General features: G+C 39.3%; 7 protein-coding genes across 7 annotated transcripts; 4 read left to right on the top strand and 3 right to left on the bottom strand.

The window, feature by feature from the left end:
- Positions 1-498: 498 nt before the first annotated feature.
- VCUG_01758 (uncharacterized protein) lies at positions 499-813 on the bottom strand (the record flags this gene model as incomplete). The annotated part of the gene is made up of 1 exon (XM_008076585.1): positions 499-813. One exon carries the CDS (start codon positions 811-813, stop codon positions 499-501), a length of 315 nt encoding a protein of 104 aa, XP_008074776.1.
- A 997-nt stretch (positions 814-1,810) lies between these two features.
- VCUG_01757 (uncharacterized protein) lies at positions 1,811-3,076 on the top strand (the record flags this gene model as incomplete). The annotated part of the gene is made up of 1 exon (XM_008076584.1): positions 1,811-3,076. The coding sequence occupies one exon, from the start codon at positions 1,811-1,813 to the stop codon at positions 3,038-3,040; it is 1,230 nt and encodes a 409-aa protein (XP_008074775.1). The 3' UTR covers positions 3,041-3,076.
- A 778-nt stretch (positions 3,077-3,854) lies between these two features.
- Positions 3,855-4,639, bottom strand: VCUG_01756 (uncharacterized protein). The gene has a single exon (XM_008076583.1). It carries the CDS (start codon positions 4,631-4,633, stop codon positions 3,896-3,898), a length of 738 nt encoding a protein of 245 aa, XP_008074774.1. The 5' UTR covers positions 4,634-4,639; the 3' UTR covers positions 3,855-3,895.
- Positions 4,640-6,796: 2,157 nt separating this feature from the next.
- Positions 6,797-8,335, top strand: VCUG_01755 (uncharacterized protein; the record flags this gene model as incomplete). The annotated part of the gene is made up of 1 exon (XM_008076582.1): positions 6,797-8,335. The coding sequence occupies one exon, from the start codon at positions 6,797-6,799 to the stop codon at positions 8,129-8,131; it is 1,335 nt and encodes a 444-aa protein (XP_008074773.1). The 3' UTR covers positions 8,132-8,335.
- Positions 8,336-8,601: 266 nt separating this feature from the next.
- VCUG_01754 (uncharacterized protein) lies at positions 8,602-9,472 on the top strand. The gene has a single exon (XM_008076581.1). It carries the CDS (start codon positions 8,722-8,724, stop codon positions 9,340-9,342), a length of 621 nt encoding a protein of 206 aa, XP_008074772.1. The 5' UTR covers positions 8,602-8,721; the 3' UTR covers positions 9,343-9,472.
- A 1,654-nt stretch (positions 9,473-11,126) lies between these two features.
- Positions 11,127-12,539, top strand: VCUG_01753 (uncharacterized protein; the record flags this gene model as incomplete). Its single annotated transcript, XM_008076580.1, has 1 exon — positions 11,127-12,539. The coding sequence occupies one exon, from the start codon at positions 11,127-11,129 to the stop codon at positions 12,087-12,089; it is 963 nt and encodes a 320-aa protein (XP_008074771.1). The 3' UTR covers positions 12,090-12,539.
- Positions 12,540-12,694: 155 nt separating this feature from the next.
- VCUG_01752 (uncharacterized protein) lies at positions 12,695-13,160 on the bottom strand (the record flags this gene model as incomplete). The annotated part of the gene is made up of 1 exon (XM_008076579.1): positions 12,695-13,160. The coding sequence occupies one exon, from the start codon at positions 13,158-13,160 to the stop codon at positions 12,711-12,713; it is 450 nt and encodes a 149-aa protein (XP_008074770.1). The 3' UTR covers positions 12,695-12,710.
- Between the last annotated feature and the right edge of the window lie 414 nt (positions 13,161-13,574).

Raw genomic sequence — 13,574 nt, 5'->3', positions numbered from 1 at the left:
TTACACCGTTTAACGTACGGTAATAATTGAGTTAGCTTGCTTCAATGTGTCACGCATATACGTGGTGCGCATGCCGTGTTATCCATTAACGGGAAACTGCCCGTCCGGATAGCAGGAGAAGAACCGTAACGCCGGGTAGAACGTGTATAGTAATGAAAAAGGGGAATAGCACCGTGCTACGATATTAAATTCTATTTGAATGCTGCCTCGCTGTGAAGAGATAAATGAACATATTTTTGGTGAGAAAGAAGCGATCAAATATGAAAACTATTGAACGGCACACCAAGGTAAATGCTAGAAGATGAGAAACCGTGTTGTAAAGCAGAATAAACAAGATGAGTATGAAACGGCATGATATTGAAGATGGTACAGCGTAGTGATGTGCAAGAAATGTGCACAATTGTGTTATCCTATGTTACAAATACCTACGGTATTAAAAATAGGTGAGGTAATGAACACAAGTGAGCAGTAGCAGATAAAATAGAAATATTGGCATTATTAGATGAAGACATACGGCATCGGTGGTTCTATGGCACGATTTTGTTTCAATAATGATATTTTAAAATGAAAATATTCATTTTGGTGTTTGCTCCATGTGAGACACGAATAAAAATGCTCAGAGCAGGCGCAGTAATACGTTGAACTAAGAACCAAGGTGTGCATTAACGTTAGGAGAAAGCTGTCAGGGACAGCCAAATATAATTGAATATAAAGCTCATAAAAAGAAGATATTAGAATGCGATGACTTTTGTCCGTTCTGGCAGAGAAAGAACACGTCAAATCAAAGGGCATATTTTGATAGATAAGGTTCATTTCAGGTTTTAGCGACTAATTCATTTGAAAATATCCTTTCATCTCATATTTAGAAGAAACTCTGCTTACCAACAGCAAATGTATTGAACTAGGAAGTGCTCTTTTCTACTAAATATGTTTTCGAATGAAACGTATGCATCAAAAGAACGCGGTACTACCGTACTGCTACGGCTAGACACGTGAACCGACAGCCAATGAGGCCATGATTAGTGTTAACCGCCAGAAATGTACTTCTAGATAATTTAGCGTGCTGTGATGAGTAGTAAATGAAATAATAAATAAGTTTAGTACTAGTTTATGTATCTACTACCGAAACAATGATTATATCGGTGTGAAACGATTCGTCTCCATACAACAGTACCTACCGTAAATATCTGTTGATAGTACGAGTAACCGGTAATTTAACCGGTCTAATATCAATTTTTCTTAATTTTACCATGAATTCGTTAAAATCATTACGAATTAGGTTGCGTACGGAAAAGGAATGAATTACAAATATATTTGTGGTAATCTCAGTAGTCGTATGTATACGTAGTATACATAAACGTAACTGCCGATTGTTACTTTGAAACGTACGAAATGTTTCTGTTTATTCTAACGAACTGATTCAGTTGTTTATTTACACGTTGCGATCCCTAGAATAGTTCATAAATGTGTATTTGTTACTGATTGGTAACAAATATACGATGATCAATGTACCGCTATGGTATTGCCGATGGCATCATTTAGTAAAACTTGGTACTTGGTATTCATCGTTTTGGTGCCATAAAGCACATCAATTCAGACCTATCAATTAATATTTAGTAGCACGGAAAGTGGTAGTGCTCTCATATTTTGTACCAAATTTGGTAAATGCATGGTTTAGCACTACACAAACTGTGGACACGTCACACAACCATTACACTACCCGTAGCACGGTACCGCAATTCCTATATGTACTGTAAATGCTTATTACGATCTCAAATTGACTATAAAGTGACTCACTAGCGCTACAATAATGAAGATAATTTGCTTTTATTTGCTACCTCTTCAAGCAATGGAAGAGCTTTCAGCACTCTTTAGATGGCTCTTTGAAGGCAAAGGCACGTTTATAAAGCTGTTCATAGGTGATATGCAACCATTAACAAGCTATTCATTGCATCTCGTACGTTCAGGAGATTTAATTACAGAGAAAATACAAAATTTACGAGATGTGCAGGTGGAAGGCAATGCTGACATGTGTTATGATGTGATGCTGTACACGGACAGCGAACACACTGTTACTGATCATTTCTCGGAATGGCGTGTGCTGATGCACAACATAGTGATTGGTGGTATTCTGATCAATGAGAGATTTTATGGCGAAGAGATGAGAGGTGATGGAAATGTGAAACGGTGTGCCTCAAACAATTGCAATGGTATGAATTGGCAGCGCAACATCGATGGAAATGGTATTGAACAGCGTATGCAGCGGGTACGTGGTGGTGATCCAAAATTAACACGTGGCAAAAATACTGGAAGAACATGTCAAATCGTGGAAGAGGCAGAGCAATATTTTAATTCATACGGCACGTTCATAGTTTGTAAGGTTAAATCGCTTGCTTTGAAAAAGTACCTGGACAGAGAGAAGAATAGCCACGTTTTGTGCCATAGGTTTCTTAAAAAGTATGAGAAATGCGATGTAAACACTGGAATACTGCACTTTGAGGATGAGAAGCGCAGGCGCAAAGAAAGTGGATCGACAGGTAGCAAGGTTTGTAAAAAGATGAGCAAATCAAAAGAGCGCTCAACTCTACACAACAACGGTCAGATGAAAGCGAGAGATGTTGAAATGGATAACGGTCTGAATATCACCGGTTCATACGGCAAAAAAACACTTCCAAGACCAGGACATGCAGACACCCAAAAATGTACAAAAGAGCAGGTCAGCAATGCTCGACTGATAGGACAGTTCAACAATGAATTCATCGTAATAGAAATAGCAGATAGCATTTTCATGATTGATCAGCATGCCATACACGAGAGAATACGGCTAGAAAAATTGTTGAAGATTAGGAAGATGAAAGGCATTAAATACGATCTTGAAGCGTTGAAGGAGAGCGCGTGTAAGGGAGCAATAAAATTCAAAGAAAAGCTAAGCGTTCACAAGATGAAAGAAATTGTGAGGTGGTATCGCTCGTTGAAGTATCCCTTTGTTTGCTGCCACGGTCGGCCTACCATTGTGCACGTTGGGAGAGTGGAGCGGTAAATGCTTTCATTAAAGAATGCCGCACATCAAGCGTAGTATTGTAAATATGGCTTGGTACCGATACGTTACACGTAAAGGAACGGTATTTGGTCTAATTTTTGATTTATTCGTACTGGTCATCCTCCAGCGTACAAACCCACCAGAAATTATCCTATTTTTCCATATTACACCTTCGTATTGTGAATCAAACCATTTCATACGAATCACTCCTTTGCAGTACTTCTTTAAAAGCATTTTGTACGTTTTTTGTGAATAAAATTTCTCATGCCAACATGCACTGCAGATCACTCATTCAATCACGTATTTAAAACAAAAAATAATCGAGATGGATGATACAATGGTATTTACTTGGTGATTGGTTATGAATGCATTTTTACGGCACAAGTAGTTCACCTCATTTGAAAGAAAGATTTTTAAAAAAGTGCTCGTTAATATGCGAATCACCCGTTGCAACAGTCCAGGGATAGCCGTAGGACATCGTGTATATCGGTGTTTGCTACGAAGTTAAGCGATGTGGTGGACGAATATTGTGCGTAAAAACAACGGATACCGCTCATTTGTTTGCCAAGATGCTGTCGCTGTATGAGGAGATGAACAAACACATTCCTGGTGAAAAACACCTGCTCATTGCAAATAACGTGGCAAAAAGGTACGTACCGCAGAAAAACATTAATTTTGTGTTCCATTCTTTAAACACGAATATCGCACACAGGTACAATCTTTAAGCTGATGGTTCACGGTTGGAGTTAAAAACGGTTTAATAAAATATCGCAGTTCACAGTAAAATAAATATTTTATTCAAATACAAAAATATCACACGAATAAAAATACACCAATTGGCAGAAAATTATGCCACTAGCATTCTCTATATGTCTCTAATCGCAGCTTGACCTTGGTGTCCTTTGTCTTAGCGCCCTTCACATTCAGCTTAACTACCGAACTGTTCTTCCGCCGCTTCTTAGGCACCGTGCTCTTCCTTGGTTTCCGCTTCTGCTCCCTCAAATACTCGCTCAGTCTGCCCGTCAAAAACTTCTGTTCCTCTGTCAAAAGAAGGTCTATAACAATGTTATCATCATCAGCACATTCATAATCGTGCAGTGTATGCGTTATCCGCTCGGTAATCTCCCGAATTTCGTCCATCAGTTTCTCGTTGCTGTGCGAGTACCGGAAAAGCAGATCGTCGTAGGACGGCGCGTTGTAGATGTGGTACGGCAGTAAATACTCGTAAACATGCTTAGTATTCTCAAATGGTCTTATATCTGGGTGTGTGAGCTGATACTGGTCCTTGTAAAGAAAATTTAGGATTCGTTCACGTCTGCAAATAATGTGGTCGATATTGTCAACCAAACTGGCACTCTGATCGGTTCTGTCGGACAGAAAGGCATCCGCATCGTGTTCATCAACTGCACCCTTCCGTGTGCCACTCTGTGCCTGATCTGCTAAATTGTGTGCGCTGCTAATGTCCGTCGAGGTGTGCAGCTTTTTCTTTCTTCCTCTTCTGCCCATATGTGCAATTTGGGCGTGCGGCAACGGCCCGTCCACTTTTTCATTACTATTCTTTCGTTCTTTGGTCGATTTTGTGGTCAAATTCATTTTTTTTATTTTATTTCGTTACCCTTCATCTTTTTTTTATTTTTATAAAAAAAAAATGGTTGAAACACAATTTTTTTTGTATGAGGAAGGAATGCGGAGATTTATGTTTTTTTGGGAGGTGAAAAATGGCTGGGAATGTAAGATTTATGGGACGAATGCGGGCCAAACAACTTATTTTACAGGGTGAGGGGTTGTTTTGAACGACAAATAAGGAGTATGCCGGCAGACTTAGAGAATACGAATTTGGTTGAGAACTACAGCAGTTTAGACCAGCAGTTGTGGTATATAAGCAGTATTGCTATTGTTAGCACGTATTACGTGCAACAAAGATCCTTTGGTGCTCAATATAGGTAAAAATACATTTCACGGCAGATATTTTTTTAGGTCTATGAAAGGATCTTTCATACCAAAAATGCGTGTGTTTATCTCTTTTTATATCAAAAATGTGCTTTTCTAGTGTCCTTAAAAGACCCGATACAATTTTATCATATTCTACGTGGCCAACACAGCGGCCGATACTGGTTGATAGCTTACAAGGAACAGAAGTAATAAAACAATCTACACGGATAACATACGCTCCACGAGCGTGTCAATGATAAGTAATCTCCTCAGTGACAGTGACAAGGAAGCGGCTATGAGTTGTATAGATATTTGGTAAAAGCACTGGTGTATTCCACGATGGGCAACGTGATATTATACGAGTAACATGTGTCACATGATGTAAAGCACGTAGTGCTGACAGGCAGCATGATCGATCGCACAACTTAACCGTTGTTACCAATTCTAGATATTGTTAGTTACCACCGTTTTATTCGTAAAACGAATGTTCATGCTCATCTAAAATTTTTGGGTTTAATTAAATGTGTTAAAGGGAATATTTGTTGCGGATCAAAGATGTAATTATTCTGTTTACCGTGATATTGGCAATATGCCAAGCAATATGACAATTTACCAATCATTGTTAACGTATCACGATGCATAGCATTACTCTAGTCATCGTATAATCGATGCATTAGGTTAAAAAGCAGGTATCGTTCCTATTGCTGTCCCGTGGTTTGTGTGTTTTTCGTTTACCGAGTGTAGAAAAACTTGAGCATCGTGCTGATGCATGTATACGCATTTTACATGCTAAAGATATCATTAAAAAGGATCTATCGCACAAATGTTGCGCAATCAAATAACTATTAATAATTGTTGTGGATGGTATTTATGTAAATGACCAGCTTAACCGGGCTCATCAACACAGGACCCGTACGATTATTCACACATCTCACTAGCTTGTTGCGTTATCGTCCATCATACATTCTTTTGAAAGGCTGGCAGCATCAGTCGGTAGTTCACGTGTTTAGGCAACCGGCTGCTTAGAGAATAGATGAAGTGATATTTTACAGATGATTACACCATTTATTGTGTGTTATACCATTCGTATTGTTTGTTTCCCTTTTTGTTTGCTATTCTACTCTCCAGCCGGCCTTCTAACCACAGTGATATTTAATTTTTCATTACGAGACCGTGCTGTTGAACATTTGACAGGTAACTCATTCCATAATACGCCGTATAATAACCATTGAAAAATTTATATTTGCTTGGCGTATTGTCTGCTCATTTTGAATTTGTTTGTCGGTTACACGTAAACGATCTGTATTTGCTATCAATTTGTAATTGTTGGTACAATTTCACCGCTTTCGAATGCATTTTGGCCATGATACTGCCAATTTTGCTGTTCGGCGGTAAACAGTTCTAAATTTTTAAAATGGCACTACGCAGAGAGACTGGCGATTTAAAAATGAATTATTCGGTCCTAGCGGACCAGAGAAAGTTTCTGTTAAAGGGTGCTGAGTATGTATGCGATAAATGAACGGTGTTGACCGAAGAAAATGTAAAAAATAAACACAAAGAACTGCTATTTGAGGAACATACCTGTTGTATAAACGTAAATTTAGCAAGTTCAACGTAAAAATAGTTCGTTATGTCGCACAAAGAAAGGCATCGGAGGTAAAAAGCTTTCTTTGTTCAACGCTCCAAACCGACGAAAATATTTACAAGTCACAAAGAATGATTTATTGATCGTTATTTACATTATTATAGGTCTTTTGCAGCGCTTAGCCGGTAATAAAGTGCATCCTATGATTTGACATATTATTGTACACGGATCGATGGCCCATGCAATCGGATAAGAAGGATGAAAAATCGTTTGCAAAGAGCTGCAGCCTTCCGACATCTCAGAACAACGCAGAGTTTCAAGAAACAATAAGCATGCTCAAAAAGGAGCTGTTATCGAAGCATGCAGCGCCGTATGCCGCTGAAATAATAGCACACTACATTTATATGAAGGACTACGAGGGCGCGCTTCTGCAGTACGAGGATATAAACGTGTCATCTGACGAGCTGGACAGGATGAAACTGTTCATAGAAATACATCTTATCAACATGGATAGAAGAACATGCACCGTGACCGATGGTCACCTGGTTGCCAATTGCATGCCGTACGAGTTGAACAGCTTTAAATGTCAGCGGGCGAAAAGAACGAGCTATCCAAGGCAAAAGCTTAGATTTGGTTTTAAAAAGGAACTAAGAAGACGTCCACGTAAGTACAACAAGGCGATCGCCTTGTTAAAGCCTAAGAATACGGGTGTAAGTGTGGAAATGGACAGAGCAATACAAAGGCAATCTGTACATAATATAGCTCCAGGATTGAACAAAGAGGCGAATAACACGTACGCTGCCGATCAAGTGTTGTCTACGAACACAGTTGGGAATAGCAGCACGGGTCAAGCGGATGATATGTGCAGATCTGGCGATAAAACGCAAATCAGTCTCAATGCGACACTAAGGATCGATTCAAAAGTCATCGACTTGAAACGGGTGTTTCTGGATGAGTCGATGGACCTGGCTTGTAGAACGAAATTCATAATACGGAACAAATCGTACGTGCACAGTTTATTTAATGGGTTGGAAGCAGCCACACAGATAAAATACTTGAGGACCGTTATTTCGCTGACAGAGGATAAACTCGTAAATTTCTTGGAGCGCAAATTTGATCTCGAAGTTTTCACTTTTTTGGGTACGTATCGCGCAATATCACGCAAATTTTTGGACAGTGATTGCACACAGCGGCTCAAGTTCATGCTAAACGAGGAATATTACAAGGACCTGGGATATAACGAGCTGTGGACAATGTATGCGGTGTTAAAGGACACCAAGATGTTGAAGTACGCTGTGTACAAGAACCCCTTTGCTGATGAGGCGATTGTTACAAAAGGATTTGGAGAGGAAATGAAAAATAGCGGATTAGAGGGTACTATGGAGCGCGTGTGTAGGATTTTGGAAATTAACTGGATCAAATGTTTATATGAGTGGGCGTTAAGGCACGGAAAGGTGAATAAAGTAATGTGTGATACACGGGCATGCAAGAAGAGGGCGTTCTGTGCGGTTGTTAGCAATACTACGAAGAAGGATGAAAAAAGGCTGGTGATAACGAAAAAAACGATTTGGTAGAACAGAGGGTGTGACCGGGTACGCCATGTTATTTAGGTGAGAACGGCTTTGAATATGAGCTGCTAACAGGCCCTTGATGCGATGATAAAGGGTTTGAAACAAATTCACGTGCTTGTACGCTCAACAAGATTAATAAGGAAAGCTATGAGTGGTATTTCAGTTCAAAACAGTTCTTAAAGCGCGTAAACGAGTATATATAAAGCAATTTATCATGTTCCTAGTCTTGGCTCACAGTTATTTAGCGTTCTTTAAAGAAAGAAACCTGAAGTCCTTATAAATTCTATCGATCATGGCTGACTATCGTCCTTTGTTATGCCGGTCATGAAGAGTCGAATTCATAAATCCTTACATATTACCATACTTTTATGGAAGATTAAGCCTTTTCTACCTCGTGCACGTTATTTTGTTCTGTACCTCTTTGTCTGTTGGTAATACACAACTTTTCCTTTTACACACCCTCCACTCGCACAATTTGTTCCGGTGTGCCTTGCAGTCCACAAAGATGCACGCACCATCCTGTTAGTACTTCGGCATCTCGTCCGATTGTTCCTTTGCTTTGTTTTTATTCCACCGCAAACATAGCCCTTGCAATGCCCGACACAACGGTCTTCGTACTCGATAACTCGTACTATGCACAAAACCAGGATTACCTGCCAACACGATACATCGTGCAGCTCGACATTGTGAACTACGCACTCTCATCCTCGTCCGAGAACCATCACTTTGGCGTGATACCGGTCGCTCAACAAACACCTAACTATATTCTCACACCGACCAAGAATCGTATGAACATCAGGCAGTTCATATCCAATTTAAAGTTCACCGAGGAGTATAAAATACCTGACAGCATTTACATTGCTCAGCGGTCATTGCAGTATGTGGATGCGACCCAAAAACGGCTTGTCGTGTTTTTTAGCACGCCATTGAGCGATTTAACGCTTGAGGACGTGCTAATGAAACTCAGAGACTGTGCGATGATGCGGTGTGCGGTGTACGTGTTTCTGTTTGGCGATGCCAAGGACTACAAAATGTTCCTGGACTACGAGCTGAATGACATGGGCGTTGTGGTCACAGTGGTTGATACCGAGGACAATTTCAAGAACAAGGCTATGGATGTGCTTGCTGGAAGCAGCCTTGAGGAAATGGAAGATCCAAACTTGGCACTTGCTTTGAGACTCTCAGCAGAAGAGGCCGAGAGGAATAAGAAATAATAAATGGTGTATGCGTACATAATGCGTTGTCGTGCTTGCAGAATGCATCTCTTTTTACTTACATTTCACGCACGTTCCAGGGGTGTATCACACATCCCCGTTTACTGCTATCATTTCATACGCATCGTCCCGCGGTATCTCCGGATGGTTCTCTCGTTTTAAACGATCCAACAGTGCAGTGAAATTTGGCAGAATTTGATACGTGACTGGGTAACTGAATTGATTGTATGATCTATTCACAAATCAAGTATGACACAAGAGCTATAGAATAAGGAAGTTTATTTGATGATCCGGAAGAGCAATCAAGTATAATGAACCGTTCTAAGGACTAACACGATTTGAACAATCGTTCAAGGAAGATGTGTTATAAAATTTTATTCCACTCATTACCTTACCACTACTTGGGGAAGGAACGCTTCACTTGATTTTGATATGAAGGTATAACAATTCAACAATATGACTTTTTAGTGTGCATATATTGTGGAATATGATATATTCGAGGCCATCTTGAATATCGTTCAGGAATTGTATCACACCTCAATGCACCGTTGTTTGTGCTTAGAAACTGCTCCTTTTTACCCTAGGATGACGACGACATAGCTTTTCTAAGAAACTTTGAGGTTTTTGATTGTGTTTGTCTATCACGATGGATCTATTGGAAAAGAACGTGTTTCAGTGCGATGAATTGAGTATAATTGTTGTTGAGCGGTTTGTGATTTCTAAGCCCGGCATGTTGTCGCTCGATGAAGTTTGGTTTAATCCCAAGCAGAGTTTTTATTAGTGAATATTCTCATAGATTGTGATTTAAACGTTAAAATAGCAGACTTTGGGCTGAGCAAGCACATGAATGATAGCGATGCCGTTTACTTCAGCGATGAGAATAATGCCGATGACAACCCCGTGGACAACAACCTGACAGCAAACGTTGTTACCCTATGATACAGAGCACCAGAGATACTACTAGGCGAGAGCTATTCCTATAAGATTGATATTTGGTCAATAGGCTGCATACTAATGGAAATGGTATTGAATGCAAACGTGATGAAAGGAAGGAATGAGGATGATCAGCTGAAAAGGATAAAGCGTGTATTGGCACGTCTTGGAGGGTATTTTGCCGGTCGGAGTCGGAAACTGTACGAACTGGGAGGCGGTTTGTTGGGATATTTTAAGGAAGAAAGGTTCAGCGCGGAGGAAGCATTGAAATGTGAGTTTTTTAATGAACAAGAGGCAAAGGGAAGGAAAAGGTTTACAGATAGGGAACAAACCAAGAAGTGATTGACTATTGCATGGGTACCGGTGCAGAGACACCAAAGATAGATATTTGACAACATAAATGGATGAAATAGGAAAGTGAATACAAGTAAATGGTCAGACTGTGCGCCATCGGTGCTGATGGTCGAGGACTATGGCTGCAATAAATATTCGACAGAATAGATGTATGTACGAAGCTATTCTCAAAAAAATTGAGTATGCTTTTTTTATGTCTTATTTTTTTTGTTAAGTTTACGCACTTTGCGCTTCTTTTATCATATCCTAATGAATAGTGAACATTCTTAAGTAATAATATAGCCATTTAATATTTTTTGCTTGCAGATCATCATAATCACTACCGAATCGCATGATCTGCGCAATTCTCCCCTTTCCCTCGATATTTCATTCGGGATTCTTTTCCGATTGGTCTATCTAAAACCTACAAATAGGATCAGAGCCTCCCATTTGTACACCAAACTACAAATAAAGATGTAAATGCGCGAAGGAACGTAAACTTTGGAACAAAAAAACGGATGCAAAAAAATTGTAATTTTAAAATCACGCTTGATAAGTCGCACTTTATCACAAACGAGATAATATCTGGGAAAATACACTTGGAGCTGCTAGAACCGATCAATTTACACACAATTTACATTCATTTCTACAAAAAATTTGATTGTGAATTTGAAGTGAACCGAAACGACTCCTCGTTTCATAAAAAATGGTACAAGACTGAAAGAACGATATACAGCAAAGAAATAGTGATCTATGAATCTTTTAGGCATGTCAATAAATTAGGGAGTGGCTATCACGTGTTTCCATTTAAAATCACGCTTAGACCGAAGGACAGTGGTACATGCACCCTATCACAGTATGTGGACAATTTTTACGCAGAAGCGAACAGCTACTACGGAATAGATGCGTTTCTGAAGGTAGAAGGGGTGTTCAAGCCCGTTCTCACAGATAATGTGCGTGTAGAGATGCGAACATACCACCAGAAAACGAGAAAAATCACAGACACGATTAATATCACGTCATGTCTGTGCCTGATGTCCACTAACCTGATCATTATTGGTCATACGGACAAGGATAAGTATTCAACAACCGATGCCATCTCATTTTTTACGCGCCTTTCCAACAACACCTATGGTATCAAAAGTGTCAAATTACGGCTTTACTGCCATCTCACACTCAGAACAAAGAACAACGTCGTGAACAAAACAAAACTCGTTGCTTCATCTGATAGATCAATCATAGAGCTCAATGAGTGCAAAACAATGATAAAAATACCGAGTAATGCTGCACCTACGGTATATGAGAAGTACCTGTGTGTTTATTACACGTTGAGTGCGATCGTGCACATCAATAGAACGTCACCGATTGTTATCGAAAGAAAGGTGTTCATTTACAGAGAGCCGAGAAGAGAAGAGCCGTTTTGTTCCATAGGAGCATTCAAAGGAATCACCTTTCCGAGTGTGTATATAAACATTGATTGATGAAGAATAACCCGAGTACATGTAAAAGACATCCAAAAAGAATCTTTCTGATCATTACAGATATTATGGAGCAGGAAATAGACTGTAACAGTGGTGATCAATACCACCGTAGCGTTTAATCAAATTTGAGCGGTCATCGGTAGTAAATTGATCTGCGTTATCTTGCGGTATTCCTGGATTGTTTGTTCTGAGAGGATCGATGAGATGCCGATCAAAATTTAGCAGAAAAGTGTGTTTAACAAACGAGGATACGTTGAGGGATCAGTAGATTATGAATATGATAAAAATGTAAAATTGAACCAGTTCTGGTAACAATACGTAAAATTGCACGAAAAAATGGTAAATCACAGAAAAAAGAAAAAATGTAAATGAACAACATCACATAGTCACAGTAACATGCACCAACATAGTTTTGTATGGTTAACATGAATTCTAAGACAAATAACGAGAGCCGATAAACTAAGTAACAAATAATTACAAGTTTCTCAAGCAAACCGAAGTGACACGATGCATAGACAGCTTTGGTGTATTAAGCGATGGAATAACGGTTTAGCTCAGAAATTGCGCAAAGCAACGAACAAGCCCTGGCATAATGGAATCATCGATGTCCAATAAAAGCTTTTATTTAGATGCTGCTAGCAAGAACGAAGGCTTCCACTTAGCATCAAGAACACTCCTTTTCTTGTAATACCTTGCAAGCCTGTACAACCTGCTCTCAGTTTGTATAAGCCTGTATTTCTGATCCTTGTCATTCCTAAATTTTTGCAAGTGCGCCCTCATGTTCGTACACTTCTTGACCAATGCGTTAAGATCCTCAGGAATGGCAGGCATCAAGTTGTGTAATCTAAGGATCCTAACCAGTGTGGTATGCGTGATTGCACTTATCTGCCCAACTCCCTCCTCATCTCTTAGTATGTTACCTATTTGTGAGGCAGGTATACCCTTGCGTGCAAGCGTGAGTATCTTGTCAATCACTTCCTGCTTTGTTTTGGTAATATGCGATGGATAAAAGGTGTGGTATGGCAGGGTTGACTGCGACTTTCCTTTCGAGTTGGTGTGCATGCGTGTCATTGAGGGTACAAATTTTTTTTCAATTTGAAAAGCGTAAAATTTCCAAGACATGGTTAATTCCAGACACATCCTATGGAATGCAGCAATTTATATTTTTTTACAAAGATCGCACATATTTTGGTAACAATAGGAAGGATTTGATACAAATATTGCTATTCTTACTTGAATTTTTCGGTTTAAAATCACTGTAAACGATTAAAGGAATAATCTGACGTATTGCAAGCTTAGATTGTTTAACTACTGATTACTATAAAATAGTTTTATTCAAATTTTAGCATTGAAACGTGAAATACTTATGATTGGCTTAGATTACAGGATTACTGCTTGCCAGCAAACCTTTTATCATCGTATAAACAAAAAGACAACTCGAAAGCTGATTGGTAAGTTTGAAAAGAATAAATTACCTGATATTTC

This window comes from Vavraia culicis (assembly GCF_000192795.1).
Source record: "Vavraia culicis subsp. floridensis unplaced genomic scaffold supercont1.31, whole genome shotgun sequence".
In the NCBI taxonomy this organism is placed as follows: Eukaryota; Fungi; Microsporidia; family Pleistophoridae; genus Vavraia; species Vavraia culicis.
This window is presented reverse-complemented; position numbering and strand designations above follow the sequence as displayed.

What these genes read in the sequence shown, in the direction of transcription:
- VCUG_01756 (XM_008076583.1), bottom strand. Translation starts at nt 4,633, where the DNA reads ATGAATTTGACCACAAAATCGACCAAAGAACGAAAGAATAGTAATGAA.
- VCUG_01754 (XM_008076581.1), top strand. Translation starts at nt 8,722, where the DNA reads ATGCCCGACACAACGGTCTTCGTACTCGATAACTCGTACTATGCACAA.